Raw genomic sequence first — 25,552 nt, 5'->3', positions numbered from 1 at the left:
GGGGAGGGGGGGAGTCGCATTAATTCAAGGGGCGATAAGACAGAGGACACGGGGTTTCCTTTGTCCTACATCTCTCAATGATTTGCCAGTGTTCGGCGGTCGCCCTCTCTAGTGTGCATGTGAGCAGACATATGATTTACACAGAGCTGCGCGAGCGTGCACACACACCACGTCAGGGTGCACGTGCATGTGTCTATGAAGACACAGACACAATCAGTCTCTAATTGGATCTACAAGATGCATCAGTGAGGCATAAACAAGTTTCCATGGCAACATTAGGCTTTGTTAGTGACCGCCCCCCTTCTTTCCCCCCCATCTCCCCCCCCCCCCACTCTCCACTTCAACTCTGCGATCTCATTCCATTCTGCTTCATCCTTTCCTCTTATTCATCTCTTCAACGTTTCCCTCAATCTTTTTTTCCTGTCAACCCTTCAATCCTTCTTCTGACTCACACAGAAATATAAAAAACAGAAACTGAGGTAAAACTGAGGCAAAACCAGGCAAACGTGCAAGGAGACTTTGCCTAGTGCACTGTTTATATAAGGTAATTGTTGTTAAAATATGAAAAACTTTAAAAGCTTAAAAAACACAATGAGTACTCCAGCACGCTTCTGTATTACAACATACTTACTACATTATCATAGTAAGTCTCAGCAATTTAGATTAATAATTGAGATTTCCAAAACCGTAATACCTTAATATCCCAGAAGGATTTATCACAAGCCGGCCTCTGTCATTGATTCAATTTTAGGAGCAGGTCTTATAGTTGGTGGTTAGATAGCTATCCTAAGTGAATTCTCTTGCTTCTGTTTCCCAGCCTTTGTTAACTGTCCTCTATAATGAGGCTCTGGCTGCTGTGGAGGTCTGGAAGCGCCATCGCAGATGGGAAAGAAGCAACATAAAAGAAATAGGGCAGCAATTAGTGTTTAGCCCAGTTTAAAAGCCCTCCACTTGGCAAGCAGCAGCCCAGCTCCAGTCCAGGATGTGAAACTAAACTGGTGGGCTGGGACTTTGTCTCCTGTTTGTCTCTCTGTTGGCTTAATCAGCACCACTCCGGTTTTACACACAGCCACGCAATGGAGAGGAGGAGGCGAGTGACTGAAGATTATTGTACTTTTGAAGAGGTCGAAAGGGAAAAACTGGGGGAAAAGGGAGGTTGAATTGCATCTTTCATTCATGTTGTCTGGGGACTTTTTAGGACCTGTTGATGAAAGAAGTTGGAGAGCACAGAGGAAGAGCTGTGCAGATGCAAATAATGCTCCTGGGAAATGACCCCGAACGTGAGGGAGCCTTTATCCCCTCTCATGTCAAACGAGGTGGATCTGCCTGAACCTAACAAAATAAAGAGAATCGTTTTCAAAACAGCCAAATGAGTTTGGTTTTGTTTCATCTGGATGGCTCAATCCTGTAAAGAGCTTATGCAAACAGGCCTACGCCACAGCACAGCAGAGAACAGAAGAGAAAACAATGAAAAGAGACCAGAACTCCCTTCTTCTCCTTTTTACATTCCACTGGTGAATATGAGCACATGATCTCACAGATGCAAGCCCACAAACCCCCCACCCCGGGTCTCCCGTACTCTGTCACACTCGTACATGGATGTGGGAGTACACAAAAGCACTGTGGGGTGCATCCTGGACCTTCCCAGCCCAACTTCCCAGCCACCCTTATTCAAGCACTCTGCCCTCACCGACTTTCATATAAAACGCTGCCCACACTAAGGCCCACTCAAAGCCCCTAACAGAGCCTCGGTCCGCCCCCTTCCCCCTCACGCTCTGCACCCCCATCCAGCCAGCTCAGGCCTCAGCCCTCAGCACTGCACTGGCAGTCATTGTTGGATGAATGGACCTGAGACACTGGATCTGAGGGAGGAGGAGGAGGGATCATATCAAGACAATACAGTTTAAATTGTATTCCCTCCTCTTTATATGGCATTCATCTAGTCCAGCAGAACATTCCCAGATCCAGGTCTTTTCCATGTCTCATACTGCAACCGGCCAGTCAATCCCTCAACTTGTCCCTAAGACCTTAAGAATGCAAAAACATTTGAGCGTATCCTGCAAAAACAAGCTAACGCCCACACACTCTACATGTGGTCCTCAATGCAACAGGTACTTAATTCACTCTGATATCTGAAGGGTATTTATCACACCAGGCAAAATGTTCCTAAATCTATCATTACTTCAGCTAAATTATCCACAAAACAAGCTGTTTCCCCATATTACAGGAGATGACTCTTTCCATAAGGTAGATATTTATGGTAATTTGAATCAATATGCCAGGGGTCAACTGAGCAGATAGATTTTATGCTTTCTAGTAAAGCACAACACTAATTCATCCACATGGCAGGGTTACACTGAAGTCAGCAAAGAACACAAAGCATGCTATGCAATGGCCATTGTACTCCAGCTCTTGTGTAAGGTGAATAGCAGCAGGGATTTAAAACTGACTAACTTGCCTGAAGCAGCCACTGTTAGGTCTAATCATAAGGCATGAATGTAAGCTGTTCTCAATCAAGTCAGTAATTTTAAAATGAAAGCCCAATAGCAGAGGGTGTGTGAGCCTTAAAACCGCTTTTCAGATCCATCAAGACCAAGCCACAAAGGCTCACAATGGAAACATTCAAGCGAGAAACTCTGAAATGGCTTCGCTCTTGATGTGTGGTTAATATCTTCACAGCCGACGCCGTCGGACCGTTTCATACCGGCAAAGGCACATATCACCCAACTGCTGGGACGTTCCACTCTGCTCCAGAGAAATGTGCCGTAACATGGTGGACTCCGACCGTCTCCATCTCCGGAGATGGTGGGTCAGTCACCGGTCTGGATTTGTAGCCTGTGGCCAAGCTTGCATACATTGCTGGCTTCTGTCAGGCTGTCGCGGGGGCAGATGCTATTTAGGAGGCCCAACTATAAACACACAAGCATAAACACAAGCCCCGCAGCATACACTCACCGATTTCCTCAGATGTCAAACACGGTAAACAAGTGGCCTCAGTGCTGGAGAAGGCCACACACACACACATAGACAGTCCCACCGACAAACAAAGGCATCCTGAAATTAAGCAAAACAAGCTCCATCTGGCTCCTGAATTGTTTAGCAAAGCAGGAAGGATTTGACCCTTAATATAGAATTGGAAGACAAACCAGGGTATTGGAAAAATTAAACCGAAGACACAATGTTTTTTAACCGAGGAAGGACAGAATCGACAACTTGCTGTAAAATAGAAACCTAAGCACTTCCCCCTCAGCCTGTCCCCGTTAAAGAAACAAATGATAATGTCAGAGGCAGGAAAAGTCAGACAGAGTTTCTTGAATTTAACTTTGAGAAGAGCTGCTTCTGTACGTGTGAACACAGACGCCCTCTCGCTCTCACAGACTAACACACTCTGGCCTCTGACAGCTCAGTCAACAGGCTGGCATGCAGAGCAGATCAGATTTAGTGTGACTCAAGACAGTTGCACACAGGCGAGTTATAACACAGGCACGACACACACCTCTCGTGTTCCTCAAATAAGCTTAGTACGCTCGCCTTCTATCACTGTCACATGATGGGTTGGCCTCACACAATCTGTGAGTGTAATGAGCTAACGAGATGACGTCCAGATGGCCTTGCCACGAGGAGGACAGAAGTGGACGATGCTACAAGACGAACAAGCTGAAGAGGACTGTTGAGTGAGAGGAGTGTAAGGGAGTCATTAGGGAGGAGAAAGAGCATAATCTGTTTCTTCTTATGGCCTCTGTGGTTTCTGTCAGTGCCGTGCCCATCCCTCTTAAAGAGCAGTGGAGTTTGAGCGAGCAAAGAGTGTATGTGGTTGTGATTGAACGTCATCCACCATATCACTGACAGCAGGAGAAAGCCCAGACTGTGGCTCTTTGGGTCTCCACTTATTCATCCAGAAGCCTGAGCTCTTCCAGCTGGACGACTCCGCGAAGGAGAAGAGAGGTGAGGAAAGGAGAATAAAGGAGACGATTCAAAATTGCGACAAATTTAACATGAGTTCTGATATTTGTCTGTGACTCAAACCCACTCTACCCTCCTCCACCTCTGGTTCCTCCTCTGACCACAGCATATCACGCTCACACACTCACAAACACACCCAGCCAGCTGCCTTCCATCACCGAGGCGCAGCCACAGATGGGCCCTGCATGCTTCGTAAAGATCTCTCCACAGGCCTCGTCCAGTCACAGCCAAACCCGCCTGGCCCGGACCCACTGTATGTGTGAGTGTGTTTGCAGTACATGTGTGCATACAGGCCAGAGAGGGCGAGTGTTGCAGCGCCAAGCACCCCCAGTCACAGCCAAAGCTGTGATGAGGAGGGCCCTACAGAAAAGAATCCCTCAAGACCGAGAACAGTCAGGACGGGATGGACCACGGTGCAGGAGCAAAGACTCAGGAACCCCCCCCCAATGAAATATTGCGCCATCATATACACGCAGCATTGTTTTCTACTTGGCAGGGTGAAAGACGGAGCAAAATTAAAGGAAACTAAAAAATAATGTTTTTTTCAAACCCACACAGCTTGTCCAAGTAGTGACCAGAGGCCATTTTCTACCCTGCGTCTCCATCCCTTTGAAAGCCTTTAAAAAATAACCTCCTTTAATTTTGGTGTTTATTCAAACTGGTTTACAAACACTGAAAAGCTCACAAACAATCCCTCATACATTTTATTTATGGCAATTCTGTCGTAATTACATAAAATTAGTCACACGCCCTTTTACAGCAGTGGCCCCTCCCATCCCAGCATTGCCCGACACAGTTAACTTTAGTTTGAACAATAAGGCAACGTGAGCCGCTGAAGATGAGAGACAGGATACACTTTGGAGCTTAAGTCGGCTAAATCTTTAACTGCATGCTTGAAGGGAGTCAGATGTCGAGCTTGCCAGTGGAGGAGGTGTCACCGCCTGGCTCAGCAGTTTTATTTAACACCAACACATCTGGGAATCAAATCAGCCCCGGACTGGAAAAAAGAAGAGGATCTTCAAAACAAACCTGACACCCATTGCTAATGAGGATTTTCTAAAAGGGAATTTGTCTGACATTTGGAACATTTTCATTAGTTGCTGTTTTTTTTAGGAAAATAAATCAATTTTTGTCTTTCTGTGAATTCAAAATGAGACCAAACCAAGCAACTGTTTACTTGGCATACTCAACTTCACTTAGCTTGGCTTAAATGAGCATTTGGAATTAAATCAGGGCAGACTTTGTTCTTTCTCCAAACCGAGTTTATCTGTTTAGCTTGTAGATTTATTTTCGTACCATTTAGCTACGTTCCTTATTCAGTGTGAAGTTATAGGATCTGCTAAGTGCATTTGTGCATTTTTTCCCCCAAAGCCAAATAAGAGCAATTTCTCTTATTTCCATCTTAATCTAGCTAACAGACTTGTTTACCGTTCCCTAATAAAACTATTATAAAATGAAATCAGTTAAAAATGTGCATCCTATGCCAAACTAAATACAATATTTTAGCCTTCCAGAGTGCATATCATATTCTCTCTCAGAATGTAGAAAATTAACTGCTTCTAGTTCAAATTTTACTGCAAAACTTTACAACCCAAATGGAGCCGAGTCTATATTTTATAAGCCTGTATGTTGTTAACAGGTGTTAATATGGCACAGTCAGACAATCTGGAAAGACACCAAAGCCTTCTTGGAAGAACAAAGGGAAGACTTGGTGCACAAAAAGCAAATCAATCAATCTCTGCCGGAGCACGTCTGGCTTTGACAGCACAGCTCTGAACCCCAAACGTAAAAGCTAGCGCGCTGCAAAGTTCAAAATACTTTCATTGTCCATCTGTCACTACGAAAGACAATTGCATGGGGAAGGGAGGGAAAATACACAATATTTATCTTGTGTCCCTTCCCGCCTGACTCGCTCTTTTTTAATGTATTCCTGCTATTGTGAGGAACACAGAGAGATGGATGGGTAGGGGAGTCCGGTAGGTGATATGTGTCTGCTACAAGCACAGCGCAGTCACTCACACAATTCCACAGTGCTCAATCTCAAAAAACAGCAATATTTCATTCACAAATGTATTTTTTTATTCTTTTTATTTATTTTTGTGGCATTCCTGCTTATATTTTTTCATCTGTAATGTTGAAGAAACGACTTCCTGAGGGAAACTGGGAAAGTCAAAGAGCTGATGACATGTCACTCCATGAACCCTTTCTTTCTTTTAAACAGGCAACAATGTTGACTGTCTGACGCAGACTGCTTCTATCACATTCTCTTTCTTCTTCTTACAGACACTCAGAGCCTTGCATCTCCCAACAAGTGCTTGTCCAACTGCATGGCACACTGTGCTGTAAAATGAGACCAAAAGTGTCTGCCTCTCACATAATCAGAATGCTGCATTTCAAGGCAGGAAAATATTAATCATATCATGTCAGGAAAATTAGTATCATTATAATGACTGGCCTTCACATCACTTACGAACCCACTCAGATAAAAATTATGCTTTTGGGAGTTCATTCATTCATTCATTCATCTTCTTCCGTTTAGTCCCTTACGGGGTCACGGGGCTGCCGGAGCCTATCCTGGCCACTTACGGGCGTAGGCAGGGGACACCCTGGACAGGTCACCAGTCTGTCACAGGGCACTTTTGGTGTTTTTAACATAATTTGTGGCATTTTTTTTGAAGGCATATATTAAGAAGAAAAATTTCTTGTGAATAAGATGCAGATAAAAAAAAGATGTTTGTAAAAGAGCGTATACTACTTGTGATGTAAAAATATGCAGGGTGGTGCACAAGTTCCCTGCACCGCTCTATTCTGATGCATCCACTCGACTAGATCGACTAGATCTAGAGCAGGCATGTCCAAACTCTGGGCCATGTGTGTGTGTGTGTGTGTGTGTGGGCAGGGGGGGTAATTTCACATGGCCCGCAATTTTCTTTTATAAAATCAATAATATGCTTTCCCCAGCACTTTCTAAAAAAGTGTGTACGATTTCTTGATTGTGGCTGGCTAAATTACATTTTCACTTTCACCGTTTAGAGACACTGCCAGATGAGACAGGCTATCTACAACAAGCTAACTGGGAATAAACTGTGCAAAAAATTGACTGATTTTGGTCAAAATATATTTAGATGTGTTTGTTCTATGAGAAGAAATGAAAAGTATGTCATTGCAATAAAATGTTAATTAATATGTTAATTTAATTGTATTGCTATTAAAGTAATTCAAAGAATCTCAGGCTTAATTGTTGGCGCTCACACATTTCCATCATCAAATCTGGCCCTCTTTGCAAAAGGTTTGGACACCCCTGATCTAGAGCGTCTAGATTTGGGTTGTGAGGGGCTGCAAACTAGCGGAAAACGTAGAGCTATAAGTAATGGGGAAGGGGAAAGGGGGCGGGGTTGCTCTGTGGCAACAGAACCACTCACAACTAAGAGGCAAATTCCTAATGAACTCCTGCCACTCTGCAGAAGCTTTGTCCTAGAAAATGACCCCGTTTTTTTTCTTTTTTGGAAAATGGCAAAGTCATAAATAAAAGACCACAGGGAACGCTTTTACAGAAGATCAAAAGGTGATCGGAGTGCAACTTAAGCAATCACAGTAAAAAAACGCACCATTGGTCTGAGGGATGTGGACACTTTCCTTATAATTTTCGTTTTTCCATTTTGCTTGCAGCGATAAAAGTTGGAAAAGAAATATGTGCAAATATGTTACATATTCGTAAAATAAAGTTTAAACAGTCACTCCTCTGTAGCCATACCTGCTCACTGAGCATGCCCATACCTGGGCCTCACAAATGCCTGTTGTGACTGGTCATGCGCTGCAATATGAGGAGTATGTACGACCTGAGGAATTATCCGGTGTTCGAACAGGGACATATCCACGCCTGGGTGCTCAAACACACAAACACACACACACCAGCAGGATGTGCATGCACGTTATACACACACACGCGTTATTTTAAAGCCAACAGTAGCGAAACAAGAGAAGATAGGCCTCCCTGTGTACAAGTGACAGAGTGAATTACATGCAGGGCTAAAATGCTGGCTTCCTGTCTCTCAGAACAGCACTGGATGGCTTTCAGATGGATTTTGCAGAGTCTTGTGCAAACATTGAGTCAATATTGGGGTAATGGCCAATCGTGGAGGATGAACAATTCAGAAGTGATTTTAGGGGGAAATGTGTGTTTAGGGCACTTTACACTCCAATCTTGTCAGTCAGTCGTCAGAAGCTTGGCACACAGCCAGCACAGGCTCCATTTACAGCACCTGACAGCACAATTGCACAATTATTCTTAAACTCTCATATATGAACTGAGAGGGACTACTTCTCAAGTTGAAAAACTTGGTTTCGCAACAAATCAACAAGCTGGGAAATCAATAACAAATGTGCATCATGACCAAACATACAAGACATCCAACATTTAAACCGTCAACCTCGGATATTTATGCCAGCACCTTCATTATCATAAAGCGTGTTTAATGTTTCTCAGCTGTGTGAGAGGTCTGCCACACTACATATGATTGAGTGCACTAGATTTAGTGTCTCCCTGCTTCTCCAGCTGCTTTCGCCTACTTCAGGACATCTACACACGGCCGAGTGGACGCGGAGCGAGGCAGGAAGAAGAAAACACGAGAGCAGGGGAAGTAGGGGAGGCAGCGAGCACGGAGAGAATGCGGTGCCAACCAGAGAGGCCCACAATGCCTCAGCCCCATCCCTCCAGCTGAGGGCTTTGATTCGCCTGATTGTCTCCAATATTGAGACACACAATAAACACAACACTTGGCGGCCATTTGCAATTCTAATCAGTCCTCTCAACTGGCCTGGACAACTCAGTCAGAGCCCTCTGGGATATCACTCATCTGGCTGCAAAATAATGACACAGTCATCGCCATGGCTACGATCCTACTACATCCCATGAGCGACAGCACAGAGAGGATATTAAAACACAGGGGCTCTTGGAGAGCTAAATGAATTATCCTGGAGATTAGCTGGATAGCAGGTTAATGAATGGACCGCGCAGGCAACTTCATCCGCCTTGCATTTGGGGAAACTCACCCCCACATCCTTTAGACATTACGAGCTGCAAGTAGGCGGGCTTGCAGGTCTACACCTGCTTCTGTGGAGCATGTTGCAACAGGACTCCAATAAACCATATTTTTTCAACATCACTGTGTAAACTCTGCATGAACGCATCTTGATAAGATAGGAAGCAGTAAACGTTGGCTCTATCAGATATCATGTTGCATTATGTTGCGTGGTGGTGCTCATTTGACATGGACATCGATACGATCCCTAACCACCATAAATGTTATGATACAGAAGGATTCTTCTCCCTTGAGTCATACGCTAATGTGTTTAAGGACTGTGAGATAAGCTAAAACGCCTTAAAGTCAACGTTTTTGACTCTTAAAAGCCCATTTGTAGACTTTTCGCGCACCCATTTGACAACCTCAGTGGTAATAGATGTTTGTTGATAAATGATAGCAAAGTGACATGCAATCAAGCATGTTTTTAGTAGCCTTGATGGATTTGCTTTAACTAGTCACCCAGGAGACGAGCATCTTAAATTTATTTGAGAAAATAACAGGCCCATCTTATGAAACTGGCTATTTGACTTGCAAATCGCAGAGATGATTCATAACGGAGAGCGTGTTCCTCTGCCCCTACTTTCACGCTAACACACGTGCTTTTCAGCGTGGGTGTGTGCGTCGATGCTCTTGCGTTAGCATGTGAATGACAGCCTGTCAGCAAAAGAGATGTCATTATCTAGCCGATGTCTGCACAAGTTGCAACCGGGGGGAGAAAGGGTCACGTTGCTGGTGGGGAGTTGACATTCTGCGAACAGAAAGCATTGCTTGATAATTTCTCTCCCGAAAGGAAACACTTGTCATAATCTGCAGTGCCACTGCTTGACCTCATTTAAAGATCATACCAACATCCACAACAGAAAAAATGCTGGTGTGTGTGGACCAATAGTATGCAGGACGCTTATCTATAAAGCTTTATTTCTGTACAGAGGATATGTCTTTAGAATAACAAAGTGGGGATTTCTGTGCTTTGTTCTCAGGGCCTTGAAGAGAGGAGTTCTGGTAAACCTCTCCCCTCCACGTCCTTAGCCTTTGACTTTTCTGTGTAGCAACAATACAGGGGGTTTTAGTTTGGTGTCCTGCAGTCGATCTGTTAGGACGCTGATAAGAGAAACTGATGGATAGGTTTAATCAGGCAAGCCCAAGGATCAAGACCGTGGGACAGATCAATCAAAGGCTGTGTGGTTTATAAAAGAAAGTGCTTTTTATCTGTGTCACGGAGATCTGCGTCTATTTTTTTTAGCTGAAGAAAGAAACTTTAGCAGAGAAAAGTATGTGGGGTTTAAGCACCCAGAGCAGCGCTAAGAAGAAATGTGACAGGAGGCAAATGAACAAAGTGCAGAGATGAACAGGCGCATCAGGTTATTTCATTTCCTCTGTCAAAGTACAAAGTTAAATGCCTCTACTTTGTGTTATACTGAGCAGTGTCCCATATGATTTGAATTAAGACTGCAAGTCAGCCCCTAAATCTGTAATGAAATAATAAAAAAGGGGAAAAAAATGACAGACAACAGACTACATCAAACAGCGGGGCTCCATAATATAAGTAAGTGTTTTTAATACAAAGCTGCCTCCTGTGTATTTAAAAGAAGTCTTATCAGAAAAATGTGAGTGACAAGTCTATTCTCTGCTTACAATCTCTTCTCATGATTGTCAGAGACAGCTACACATGTCCCATCAAATCCAAGACAAATTAGTTGCTCTTTCTATCCTCCCTTAGAAGGGAGATCTTATCCAGGCGGACATGCTTAAGCTGTCAGTGGGTTTCTAAAACCCATATTGAACAGCATATTGACTGATGCAATCACGGAGACACACATCATTAGGTTCATTAACAGTGAATGTAGAAGGGGAGGACGGCCTAACTGGTGTAGCGGGAGTCTGCGTCTCCTCTGATAACACTTGTTTTTAACAAGTGGAGCTCAGGCATAGACGCAGGCTGCCTGTATTGAAATGAAGTGTGTGTGATGCTAATAAATAGCTCGTTTGACGGGATTCTCATTCGCACGGTTTGCTCTGTGATAACAGGGGGGGATTGTGGCCTCGTAAAAGATGCTCCATGTGTTGTTTTAGGAAGCCATTACAAACTGGGCCATCTCCATTACAGGGGCTATCTGATCATTATTACTGCCATCTGTAATGCACACTCCACTCATAATCTGCACAAGCCAACCACAGCTGACTCCTGAGCTGTTGCACAACACACATTCCTAATAACTTATACTGTGTACACCCTAAAGTGACACAGCAGCTGTTGCCTTGTCACATTGCTGCTTTCAGCCAAACACGTTTCTCCTGCTTTTAACTGATCCTGATGGAACCGCCGAAGTCTTATTCGGCGCTGTGAATCCCAGCATCCATGCAACGTGCGTGCAATTTTCAGGCCGGAACTGCTGGAACCCTTCAAAGGCTCATCACAGGACGCACATCTAATGCAGGAAGATGGCTGGTTAAAGCTTCACTAAGCACGCTGCTTTGAAGCGACTGGCCCAGTCCTCCACTAGGAGCCAAATCATTTCCCCTGCCTCCATCATTCCACGGAGAGAGAGGTGCACCAGTCGCTCTATTTGGAGGTGGCATGTTGGGCACTTTCAAAAATCACGCCACCCCATTCCAGAGTAAGACCACCTCGGGAAATGAGACTCTCCAGGATGTACAGGGGACTTCTCCACAATAAATAAATTCATGCACCTATGCATATTTCAAATCAGATTTGGAGCCCGCATAAGGCACATGCAAAGCTCGGAATGAATTTCTTGACAGGCGTGAGGTGCAACAATCATCAGTGTATAAATAAATCAGAAAATGCAGCAAACAGACCTACTAAAAGCAGCGACGCAAGCTCGGGCTCGGTGTGCAGAAATGATTCACAAAGGTTTGTCTGCAAAGAAAGGCTTTCATCTTGCAGACAGCGGAGAAGAAAAGAGGAGTGATGTGGTGGAGGTTCGGGCCTGTCATGTTTCACAGTGGGGGGGGGGGGGGGGGGGCTTGAGAGACAGATGAGGAGAACAGCAAAAAGTAGTAAAAGTTTTCAGTGCAGCGGGGAAAATTAAAGTTGAGACAGCAGAATGTGGAAAGAGCACCATATTAAGATATTAAGATTAGTGGGTTAAAATCACAGTGTGAAATATCACACTGCTGAGCCTTATGAGAGGCAAAACCATCTCAGTAACTCATTAAAACAAGTCAATGCAGCGCTTTCTTACTCATTCTCTGCATAGTTCATAAAGAGAGCTGAGAGGTTTTCGAATATTGTGTTTGCTTTAGCAGACCTTCACCGCTATTTCCAATATCGGGGAGATGAGAGGCTTCCACGGCTGAGCACTTCATGTGGGAGAATAAACACACATCTAATGGGAAACATGTGTGTGGCAGATGAAACGGCCTCCATCGTATGAAAAGGATGAAATATAGACCTGTGTCCTGCCGAGCTCCAAGCACGGCTGCAGGGAGGTGAGGCGGGGGGAGCCGGCGGACCCCCGACAGGCTGTCTCACTCAGCGTGCACACATGAGCTGCCAATACGGCCCTTCTGGAGCAGACTCATGTGGAGGCCAAAGTCTGACAGTGACATCTCCATTCACTCCTGAATTCTTCTTCTCATCCAAACATGTGAGGACACACGCACAAACACACATGCACAGATGCCAAAGGCCGCGGGGGGAGGAGCAGCACTGAAGCGTTAAAAAAAGAAGAAAAAAAATGCAGTCCTCTCTACCATAGGTCTCTGTGGGTTTTAGCATGGCATTATGGGAAGATTAGACTTCAGAGCATTTTTACTATCTGATGTCATGTTGGTTTTTCGTTGTCTCTATGGATTGTGGAACTCGGACCTGATGGCAGGCACATTTCTCCCCATACAAAATGCTCCGGGTAGCAGATGTGATTGATTGCAGGTTCCTATTGTATCTGTCTGTTACGGCTGGCTCTGTTGGAAGAGGAATTAGTCGGACAAAAACGCACGGAAAACGCTCCACGAATGACTCCATCAATCAAGTCAGCAATCAAAATAATTCAATTAAGAGACCTAAATTCTGTTGGCGTACGAGCCCCCTGCTCCAACAGTCCGGGGACAAACTCAATTTACTGACAATCCATACGTGATGGCATTAACTGCACTTTGAGGCTCAAATCTTTATCCATTACCTCAATTTTTCAAATATCAAGGGAAATTGAGAGGAAATAGCTGAGTGCACTGTTTACTTTGGGAAAGGACAACTTGGAAAGAATTAAATAAACACCAGCGACTTTAACTCCATGTTGGAATTCCAGACAGGCTTTTCAGACAGCTAAACTAATTTGCAAGTTGTTCAAAACACAGGAAACTTTACTAATGTTTTTAAAGCTTTGGTAAACGGGTATGCATCAGAGCTGCAGGACTGTTGACAGACTGGGAGTGTGAGGCTGCTGAATATGTGTGTAATTGTCTTTCCCCCCCCCCCGTTTCCGAGGTGTGACAGGGAATGTAGGGTTGCATGGGGCGTCCCGGGGAGAGGCGATTGAAGCGTCAGTCACAGCTACCACACAGAGCCCTTGCGAGCACCAAATCCCAGGCCCGGCCTTTGCGGGCGGAGGAGCCGAGGCCGAGCCTGGGAGCAGCGGGAGTCCCACAGGCCTTTTCTTCTAGCTTCTCTCACCAGCACAAGAGAGACAGAGATCCTGCTGGGAGTTTGCTTAGAAAAGGCTCAGCCGAAACTTGGCAGAATGGGTTAACAGAGGCACGCAAAAACACACACAAATGCTTCGCGGGCTGTCTGTCTTGCCTGTGGGCATGGTGGGAAACGAATGACTCGAGTGGAAAATAACAAAAAAGAAAAAAAAAACAGATAAAACTTCACATTAACTTTTGAAGATTTGCAGAGACAGACAGACAGAATAAGAAAGGGAATACTTGAACTAGATTAACAGTGAAATGAGTAGTTTTTTTTTTTTGTTCAGAGCCTCAGGAAACTAACAGTAACAAAGTCCCGAGGATTAAACACTGTGCCATTTCCACGCTCCCCTTAATATTCTCCATGTCCTGCCTCTGTATGCCATAGATGGATTATGATGCTTTATAATTAACATGGGGGAGGGGGTTGTTACAGACCGCCCATCTGCCACGCTGACACACTTACGGAGGGCATCCCCTGGGAAAAGCTGACTACAACCACACCATTCTTTTACTTTATCATTCTATCATTCTATTATCCTTCCACTCGATTCAATTACCCTGTCACTCCATTAGTGTACTCATAGCGCTGAACAAAAGGCAGTATGATGATCGTTAATGACATGGCCGGACCTGGCTCAGACATATTAGGCTTCATCCACTTTGGTCAAACTTTGTTTGTTGTAAAATTAAACTCTCTATTGGCTCAATGAGCCGAATCTAATGAAAATAGTCCCAAACGAATTAGGAAAATGTATTCAATTTTTTATTTTATTTCATTTTAGAAGAGAAGCAACAGATTATATTAATACTATTAATTTATTTTTATGATATGAATTTGTGTTGGTAAAGAATAACTAACTGATCAGAAGTTAAGAACCGGATATTAATAATTTATGTTAAATTAAAAAAAAAAGTTAGGTAAAGCAAAACAGGGGTGCAGTTAATTCATCTCATTTTGACAAACTTAATATTTAATGGCTTCAATTTGTCAGAAAGCATATATAAGAGGTAGATAGATGTATATTTCTGTTGCTTTGTCGGTTTCATTTATTTAATTGTTTGATTGTTTGAAATACACCATTTCTAAATCCAACTTTATTTTTTCAATGACTTACTTTCTAATTTAACTTACCGGTACTAATATTTCAAAACCTGATGCAACTCTTGAACCTCATTTTTTATAGTGAAAACATCACAAACTTAGTTATTTTTTCATATTAGAGCTTAAATTACATAGCTTAAATTAAAAATATATAAATAATGACTTGCAAAATTGCAAATTATACTTGTTGCTTTTTCCTTTTTTTTTCAGTCAAACTTTTCAAAAAAATCATTGTAAAATCACTAAAAATGTGAATATTGTAGTTTACATGCATGAAGTCCAAGAAAATATAACTTTAGCTAAATACACTTAAAAATATGTATGTATGTAGAAAAAGAAGTTTCTACAAAGAGTTGATTTTTCAAAACCAACTTTCCATATTTAAAGTAAACTCATAAAATTCATGTTTTAAAGTTGTTTTTTTTCTTTTAACTAAAAGTAAACTGTTGCGCTTTCATTTAAACTCACACCTCAACACTTTCACCCGTTTTATTTGTCAATAAACATTCCCTTCCTGCTTTGTGCCACACATTTTTGTCATTATTTGTAGGAATCTGTCATTTCCTCCCTGGAAGCACTGGTACCCTAATTCAAACCTCCCCACAGAAGTCTTTGGAGTGTAACAAACTGGGGGAAACAGATCCCTGGCTGCTTGTATACCAGTGACAACTCCTGACGTCTTAAAGTTGCTCCAGTGCAGCTGGCTGTAAATGTTGCCTGCCCGCTGGTTTGGGGCTGGCATCCGATGAGGTCTGCCTCGTCTGCACAGAGGGGTTCTGTGAGAAAGAGTTAAGTCTATGAGGTCAGTCCGCAGGAGGAGGTTACGAGTTCCCCGAGTCGAAGCCGCAGAGGTAATGGTTTTAGAGATGGCTGTCACATAGATCTGTTCCAGTGTCCAAAACCGCCACTGATCTCCACCAATCCGGGTCTACTAGCTTTTCTGTTGCTGAACTTCTCCCAGCCTGTCCTCCTTTCTTCTCTCCTCCAGCTCAGTCTCCCTTGCACTGACACATGGAAGTAATCTAGGAGCTCCATGCTGAACTGAAATGATGTGTGGTTGAATTTCAGCGCTCCACATTAGCTCTTCTTTCCTCCTATGTTTAATCCCCTTATTTTCAACCGCTTTCATTTAAAAAGACCCAAGAAGGCAAACAAAAGGCAGACTTTACCCATTCAACTTTGTTCTCTACTTCCTGTTACTCCACTTTTCTTTTTTTTCTTTTTTTTTCTTAATTCAGCTAAACGAGCAGGCGATGGGAGGTGAGGAGGAGAGAAGAAATCCACAGGGAAGGTTTCCAGCAGCAGCGCCTGTGCCTCTGGAGCTGATGGGAACTTCCTGGTTGCTGTCAGCCAGACCCCCGTCTAATGAAGCCGGGTCGCTAACTGCTTGTGAGGCAGCCACTGTTCAGCCACTCCACACTCATCCGCCACTCGGCCCTCAGCACTCTCACAGGGGCACACTGGCACGCTCCTAACACTTCCTTAATGCTCCACTGTGGCGGGACAAAGAACAATGGCTTAACGACACAAACTCCCAAGCTCTGAATCACTTCCAGAAGCCCCAGAGTTGCCATAATTTAAACAAAAAAAACTAATATTTATCTGTAATTTATTTTAGTACATAATGACATTTAATTACTGCACAGGATGAGGAGAAAAAATCCAATAATTTGTGATTGTTTCGGCTGAATTAAAACCTAAATTAATGTGTTTTTACTTTCAAAATTGTTGCGTAATAAGATTCGTGTGCACTATTTGTCATGACTCACTGCAGACACAACGAGCCCAGGAACTGGCACGCCTATGTATGAAGGCATGAAGGGGTCACTTCAAACTAATGGTATTCAAATTAAAGATAAAGTAAATATTTTTCTCTGAGGCTGTGAGAGGTAATTATGTATATTTCTTTTATTTTTATTTTTTTTCATGCGTGTTTCGTCGAATTAACCTATGAGGCTATTAAACGTGATACAATCATTAGCTATCATAATTGCAGTTTCCCAAGCTGAAGTTTTGGTTTCGTCTAGGAAACTTTTGTGTTGTGTTTTTATCATGCACCTAACAACCAATCAGGTTTTTGTTTGATATTATACACTGTAGTGCTTAGCAACATCAGAATAACTTTTTTTTTTAAATCGCCCCTTTTTATTACTTTTTTTGAGGGGAAACGTTCCCATCTTTAGGAGAAACAGGGTTTTACTATTACTTTCTATTGCACAAAATTGTTGTATCAGAGTGATGAGTCATCCTTAAATATAACTCTTGGATTAATTACACAATACCAGCCCACGATTCACTAAGGCCAGAAATAAGTTCGGGGTATATTAAAGCATGAACATGTTACAAAATGTGTCGTCGTAGTAGAGCTTCAGCTGGACGGCACAAGTGTTTGTTTTGGTATCTAACAAACCTTTGTTGGGATTTTATTCAGCGGTTTAACTAAACTAATACCCACAGCTCTCACCCGGCCTCCTCATGATTCACTGCATTCCACTGATGTCTGCTATAACGTCTTAGAAGAAAAATCAAGTGAGTCACGAGCAAAAGTTAAAAACTTGAACATGCACAAACTTAACCACACGAAGAAGAAAAAAACTGTTAACTTCACTTGCCTCAAGCTTTTTTTTTTTTTTTTTTTTACATGTAACGCCACAAAAACTGGGGGGAAAAACGGTTGAAGACTAGGGGCATTCTTTCCTTTGAAATACCCTGAAGTCATTGCTCCCCTTCCCTCTTTTCTGGGGCCAGGTGCCTGGTGCAGATAACCAAATGAAGAATCTGTCGTTACACACTGCTGAAACAACACTGATTGTGCGCGCACACATACACAGAGGCAAGCGCAGCTGTCCTTTTGGTGAAACACAGGGCGCTTTTACAAGGACTGAGGGTTGCCAGTTGCTTCGCAGCAGTATTGGTCAGCCCTCCCTGGTCCTGCCAGAGTGGTGCTCAGGCTCTGAAGTTCTCTCTTCGTGTAATGAGATCTCTATCAGGGACACACGGTCGCAGCCTGAAGGGTGGAGGAAGAGGGGAAACTGGGAGGCAACGGGACAGAAGGTTAGGAAAACGGGGGACGCACAGCGGGACGCGACAGGCCTCTGACCTCTTTCAGAAGCGCCCTGTACTCAAAGAGTCCACTGGACTTTCAATCAAATCCTGTTTTTCATCAGGTCTCCGAGTTTCATCTGGCTCTTGTTCGACAGGTTTTGGTGGTTTCAGGTTTGTTTTTTTAAAAAGCTCCCTGTCACATTTGAGAGTCGTCACCTTAATTTGTGAGCAGTTAAAAGTTTGTAAGTGCCTGGGAACAAACGTTTAAAATGTTTGCTTTAACAGCAGCTCCTTAAAAGACTTAATGAAAGAAGCCTTTTTTTCTAGGAAACAAAAAATTTGCCCTAAAGTGACTATTGGGGAAAATGTAAATGTTAAGTAAAATGATCCAGGGGGGGAAAATGACTAACGATAATGTCAAAATACCATTAAAAAAATGACACAATATTATTTTTCTGGTTTGGGGGGAAAAGTAAACACATTGAGAAATATCAGACCAGCAATCAAGTTCAGCTTAATCTCAGACTCGCTGATGCGTGATATAAACCAAAACTGTACAATGCCGGCCAGACCGATCGGGTCAACAGAAGGCAAAATAAGTAGAGAGCCAGAGCAACAGAAATTTAGTTGACTATAATCAACAGAAACGCCTCTTTTTATTATGTTTTTTCTTTTTCTTTAAAACTCTGGTAGATGCCAAAAAAAAAAGTCTGCAAACTCTTTCCAAAGCTGAGAGAGTTCAGATCGAGTGCAGCAGACTCTTGGCCAGCCTGCTGCTCTTACATTGCTGTGCTGAGGTGTCCGAGTATGTTTTCCATTGCTACCTTGTTTGTCTCCTGATCTGCTGCAAACAGGCTGTGGAAGCTGCAGGTCAGGAGGCAAATATTAGCAGAAGAGGGGGAGAGGGCGTGCAGGAAAACACTCACAGCTACCTTGTCAGATTATCATTAAATTGGCATCACGGCTGCATTTCCAGAGGACACTAGGGTCAGTGTTTACACTGTAGTTTGTCTGTACGTCGCTGTTTGAGCTTCATCCAAAACGATGGCATGTGATTAGTCATAACAAAGTGACATTTTCTGGGGTAATCCCACTCAGCTAAATGAGAGCTAATCCGATTTGCTCTCATCAAATGTTAGGCCGTTCTTTTCCAGGCTGGGAATGTTGACACAGCCCGGAGTTCTCCATCGGAATCACCAATTCCCTCATCCGTCCTCGACTTAAATATCAAAAAGGTCTTGTGCACCCTGCAGCCAAACTGAGACTCGAGGATGTTTCCTCACGTTGTTTTTCTTTTCAAGCCAGCCCTACAGTGATGATGTATGCCGCCTGTTCAAGCATGCTGGGAGGAAATCAATTAAGCAAACCCCAGTTATTGATAACGTAGGATGGGGAGCGAATACATCTTCACAGGAAAATCCATAACAGCAGGAATGTATGGAGCACCCGGCACATGCAACTGCACATTAGGAAAGAAAGGACACACGAATGCACAGCGCAGTGGCCCTAACCTGCTGCGTTCCCATACTTTGCCTCATAACTCGTGGCCTGCGGGGAGGTGCTGGTATTGTTAGACTTTGTGTGCATGTGGTACACTGTGCAAACAGAGGGCCGGATTAATTTATTAGCCGCGGCAGCATTGCTCCCCAAAGCAGGAACAGGAAGTGAGACATCGTAAATCTAGATAAGTCGCCGGCTAACTTTCTGTACATTTCTATGGGCCTCTTTTCCTCTGATCACAATGTGGGTGAAGACACGGATGGAGCTTATAACAGCAAACAGTAAATGATTCTGCATTGCTGCTCCACCTTTACTGCCTGGCAGCAGACTGATACTCCTCAAGAAAAACAGGTTTGTCCTTTGATATTGTCGTGCTCACCACACAGAGATAATCAGCAATTGTTTTCAGAGAGCACAGCGGTGAGATAATTAGCTTGTGAGAACACTTTGCAGAGAGCGAAATTGTTCCGCTGTGAACTTTATGAAATATTCAGCCGGCGTGGGGATTTTTACAGGAAAAAAGAGGAGAAACAGATGGAGGAATGATCCCGGCGATCCACTCCAAAGCAGCTTGGTAGGCTTCTGAGACATTCTCTCCAGGTGACATCATCAATCAATAAATGTCTTCCTTCCTTTTCTGCTCTTTTTCAAGTCAAACAAAGGCGCTGGTTTTGTGCAGGTAAATATGTGTATGTCTGATGATGCGTATTGTTCCACAACCTCTGCAGCCATGCTCAAATAAAAACTGATGGGTTATGGGCTTATGATTAGGGCCACACACACACACACTCCAATGAACATGGCAGCAATACTCATACTAGCTGACTGCACAAGGAGCTCCTATGACATCTGACATTTGGGGGATAAATCATGGATTCACTTGAATGAGTTGGTTCTAGTTAGAAGCTGGCCAAGCTGCTCTCCAAGTCCCTTCGGTGCTGGAAGCTCAAATGAAGGTCAGCTCCTTCTATATTGATGCTCTCAGTTTGTTTCCCACTACTTTTTTTTCTTAAAGGCATTCCAGAGTCACACAAATGTAAGCCTGAGAGGGTGGTAATTGTTTCCAGAGCACTAAAGTATTATCAAGGTTCACTTTGCTTGACTTTGTGGTAGTATAATTAATTCTGAGGGGGAAGAAAGACATCAGCTGCTTTGGGGAAATTGTTTTCATTTGAAAAAAGAAATAATCTGTCATCCAGGATCTTTTTATTTTTTATTAAATGAATGTATTTAACTTTTTTTTTATTTCCAAGTTTCTAATTTACATTAATTTGCACATTAATAACATTAATTTGCACTTTTTGTGACCAGACAAAATCCTAAATTGGGAAACCACCGATGCAAAGTGACCCTTGCTTATGTGGCGCATAAAAAGCTTATTGGAGACACACCTCAAAGATAAAGAAACTGTTTAAAGCTTCGACACACTAGTTGTTTTTTTGTTTGTTTTTTTCTTTTTCTTTTTTGCATTCTGTGCGGAAATAGTTGATCAACTCCAAGGCAGATTTTGCCACAGGTTTGGAAATAAAAAGGTGCGTGTAATATAGCCAAAAATTACTATAATTAAACATCCATTATTGGGATTAAACTAAGGCATCTCCTGTGTTGTATGAGCCTTTACTTACTGTGAGACTTTGGTGTTGGGAAATTCCCTGCTGGCAGATAAATCAACACAAATCTCCGGGGTGCAGGACTCACAATTTAAAACCACATAAATTATGCCCATTTTGTGCGTGGTTGCCACATTGAGACAAGATTTTACGCACAACTTTTTCCGCCACTGCCAGCTCCATTACGCACACACATGAAAGAGTTGCTTGTTCAATGAAAATAGGAGACTTACTTGGGATTCTGTGAGCTCCAAATGATGGTCTCCAGCGTTTTGGCTGAAGGCAGCCCCGACCTGCACATTAAAATAAAGATCCAAAGGTAATATTTCCAACAAGCGAGTCCCGCCATTCTGATAAATGTGAAGAGCCGAGAACTCAGAAGCGACGTGGGACAGCGCGCTTGGCAGCCTTTATGTGAGGTTCGGCCGGTGGGAAGGTGAGCTGCGATCAGTCGGGAGCATGCGAGGTCGATATCAGATACATGTCCCAATAAGCGACTTCTTTAGAATTTCCTCCAGACCCCGTGTCCTTGCTTGACTGATCTGTGCGCAGGTTCTGGAGGAGAGTAGCCCCGAGTGTCCTGAATGACCTGTGGCTGGCTGAGACAAAAAAGCAGTCCCCCGCGACCTTTTTCCTTCACCCTGTGGGGAAAACTCAATCGGATCAGGAAAATTGAGCCAATCGGAGAGTTTTTGGGGGACGAAATCTGGCGCTGCGGCTGCTGGTGACGCTCAGCGCCGCGTCTTTGTCAAGGCTCCCCTGATGGGTTCTGTACCTGTCGCCGTTTATAGCCTACAGATGACCACATTCATCCATCAGTCACAACTCCGCAGCACGCCAGGAATCTCGAGGTCCTCTTCATTCCAGTGTTATCTTTCACTCCTCCTCCCTGCGCTATTCTTCTTCACAGGACTTGCGTTTCTATTGTAAGTATCCCTCCAGGTTGTCAACCCGGTCCGTGTGCGCTCCAGCCGGGTATCCTCCAGCCCCGGCTCAGGGAATGCTGTGCGTAAACGCCGTGCGCGTCCTCTCGTTTGTGGGGCTCAAAAAGTGTTGCAGGAGGATCGGAGCTGCTCGGCACTCCTCGAGGTGGCTCGAATTCAGTTCTCCAATATTTCCATGCCGGTGCGCTTTTTTGTTCTCCAAAAAAGAAAATATATATTTAAAAAAAAACCGGTTCCGAAACACTCACTTCGATGTGTGTGTTTGTGCGTGTGTGTGCAACAGCTTGAGCTCAACTGTAACCCGAGCCGAGCCGGGAAAGGAGGGGCGCGTGGGAACAGCCCACTGTGCGCGCAACGGCCAATCAGCGCGCTCTGTCCGAACTTGGAAGCAGGAAGCTTAAGCTTTTCAGGGGACAGGGGTGGAGAGAGACGGGGAGGAAGGCGGGGGGATGAGGAGGAGTAGGAAGGTGGGGGTCTTGTTGGGTTCACCCCCCCCCCCCCCATTCACACACACACTCACACATTCCTCCTTACCTCGGGCCGAGGCATCGACCCAGATTGAAGTGGACTTTGGAGTTATTTGTCATACTATGGAGAGGAACAGGAATAGGATAGTCTCCTGGCATGAAGGTGATTACAGGAGCAAAACTTTGACGTCTTTAAATCTAGGACTTGACTGTTCATGGGCATTATAAACCAATTACACATCATAACCCTCCAATAAAACTGTGATTTACATTTTTGGCATAAATGACCAAACTCCTGGGCAATTCCTCTTTTCAAACAAAGCTGCTTGTAACATAAAATGTTTACTGTATAGAGTTACCGTGTCTGTTATTTTTTTGATTGCTCCTGATTTGGTCCTGTCTGAAAGGAATGATGATTAATGGGCTCTTTGGATCTCTTTCTGCTTGTCCTCTCGCTGGATAATGAACTGCATGAGAACTTCGTCTCCAGTGTCAATACACAATGGACGGTAGGTAGCCTATAGTCACTGGGCCATTCATTCATTGAGGAAGAAATGCTTGACATATAATTGATCATGTCCATGTCTGTGCCCCCTTTGTCTGCATGTATGTGTGAGAGGTTCGCTTCATTTCAATGCATTTATGCAACCAATGCTGCCCCCTAACGGTGGGCCACGTAGGGCCACAGGGGAGGCTCTGCAACAGAGAAGACAGGTCTCGTGTTTTTTACATTTGTTTTTTATTAAACTCTATTGTGCGTTGACAGGTTCTATAATAATCTGAACACACGATGAGTGAGTTCTCAGCCTGTTAAATGCTAGAACTGTTCATTCTGGAAGTGTGTTTTTCATGAGAAGCTACGGATCTCTAAACCTTAGATGCATAAATAGGTCAACATGTTCAGGCTCCTTCCAATATATTTGCAATTAAAATGTTTTGATAAAAGCATTCTGTTGCTCCAATAAATTGTTGTTTTTTTAAATGCGTAAATATATTTCTAAAACTAGAACTCCTGGCTCCCTGTGGATCTACAATGATTTTCCATAGTTTCTTGTGGAATTTAATCTTTTTTAAAAAGCATTCCCAGTGGTCTTTTAATTATGATTATGCCATATTTAGGTAAAATAAATAAACTGTGTTGCTTTCTAGGATGTAGTTTCTGCAGAGCAACAGGCGGGACGGTTGACGCAGAGTAAGCCTTCTTTCATTTCCCATTAACCCTGCTCGCTTACAGCCCCTCACAACCCCAACCTAACATTACCGGTGCAACACAAATGGCGAGAAATATTGGTACTATCCAGCATCAAGGTTTTGATCCAGCTTCAAGCTCAGACGAGGAAAACAAAGACATGCATGGATCTATTTGTCTGCAAGTGGAGGCATCGGAATGGAGCAGCGCAGGGGGGCTTGTGACCTGCTTGCTGATTTTAGATTTTATGTCTCACCTAATAGTGTTTTCAAAGAGCTTTTTTTTGTCTGCTCCTGATTCACAACAATCTGAATAAATAAATAATCAGAAACACAATTTGAATCTTAATTTTCTTTAAATATGCCATCCAGCATAAGAAAAATGCTACAATAACATGTTAAAAACACCAAAAACACGATTTTCATTTGAGTGGCTCTGAATTAAATTATGGAGAATAGAATAGAATGCCTTTATGTCATCATACAAGGAGTACAGCAAATTAAATATGGCAATAGTGTTAAGTTGCACTAAGAATTATAAGGGGAAAAAAGACAATAATAAAACCAATACAACAGTATAAAAATACAAATGTCATGGCTTTTAAAATGCTTTATTTTCTTTGCCTGATAGGTAATAAATGTTTTTTGAGTCTATTAATTCTATCCAAAAATGACAATTTGAAGTTTTTTGATGTTAACCAATAGAATCATTTGTAATAATAAGGAAAGCTGATTAGAAGCATACCCATCATGTTTTCTGATGGTTTCATGACTCTTTCTGTCAGCTGACAGAATTATTCGAACCACAACTACTCTGAAAATTCCTTGTCGATTTTCTTTTTCACCCATAATTTGCACACATAGGTTTAAACACACGTCATATGACTTTATCCAGAAAATCGTCCTGATTTAGAATAATCGTTCTAGTCACAAGATGAAGTCAACTATGAAACAAATGAGAAACAAATTCAGTGAAAGCATGTGAAGGTTTGGGATGATCAAAGCTATGATTAAGCCACTTAAAAAGATGCAGACTGTGTTAGAAGAAAAAAAAAGAGAAAAGTGTCAGATCTCCACAAGAAACATTGATTATCAAGCCAAAACTCAGTGCTTTGAATCTGTGGGCAATTATTTCATGTGCCTATGGTGCAGTGATGCAACAAAGTGACATTAAATTTAAAGAAAAATCCATCTTGTTTAACCGTTTCACGTTTAATGGAAATGTTTCATGCTCCAAAAAAGGATACAATGACCAATGCAACTCTTTTCCATAGAAATTGCCAAAAAGATACATGGATTTGAACAAACATAATCTTTTCTGGAAGGTTTTTAAGTGCTCTAATTATGTCTCTAAGGGTTAAATACTTTTGCTTTAGGTGTAAACACCAACCGGTTTGTTGTGGTGCTCCAATGACATCGGGAATTTCTGAAAACTCATCTGTAGATGACTATGCCACAGGTAAAAAAAAATAAACACAGACCTGCTGTGAACTCTTCAGATGCCTTTGATGAATGCATTGAAACGGGGGGAGCCAATGTTATGTCACCAGCAAGAATGCAGCAGAACAAACAAAACAGCGGTCCTTTTCTATTTGCACATCAACTGCATGCAATTTTCCAAAGAGATTTGCTTTGAAATCATTGGAAACTAATCTTTCCTATTGAATTTGCAGTACTACACATGCACCAGAACAACAAACATACAGTAAAAGTGGATTAGAGATACTTGTGTGACAGATGGAGCGACCACAACACTGCACTGAGCTGCAGCTTTTAGCATTAATTCTCAGTGCATGTAAGGACAAAGGAGCACACAGAGCATGTTCAGTCACACCATGATGCGAGTTTTCATTTTCACCTTTGAAACAGTAAAAGAATGAGAGATCAACATGTTAATGCACATGGGTGGCTCTATAAATAGCCGCTTTGCACTTTGAAACCACAGAAACACAACACTATTCAGGTGATTCAGAACGGAAAGAGGCCTATTCACGAT

The 25,552-nt window shown here is 43.0% G+C and overlaps 1 protein-coding gene across 1 annotated transcript in view; it reads right to left on the bottom strand.

Moving 5' to 3' along the window:
- The window catches only part of efnb1 (ephrin-B1), a 62,452-nt gene extending 40,177 nt beyond the window's left edge, over positions 1-22,275 (bottom strand). The window contains exon 1 of the mRNA XM_004073539.5: positions 21,191-22,275. Coding sequence (XP_004073587.1) covers positions 21,191-21,306 — 116 coding nt within the window. The 5' untranslated portion in view covers positions 21,307-22,275. The remainder of the gene's footprint in view (positions 1-21,190) is intronic.
- Positions 22,276-25,552: the final 3,277 nt, after the last annotated feature.

The sequence above is a fragment of the Oryzias latipes genome, chromosome 10 (genome assembly GCF_053564925.1).
Source record: "Oryzias latipes strain Hd-rR chromosome 10, Olatipes_Hd-rR_3.1".
Lineage (NCBI taxonomy): Eukaryota > Metazoa > Chordata > Actinopteri > Beloniformes > Adrianichthyidae > Oryzias > Oryzias latipes.
This window is presented reverse-complemented; position numbering and strand designations above follow the sequence as displayed.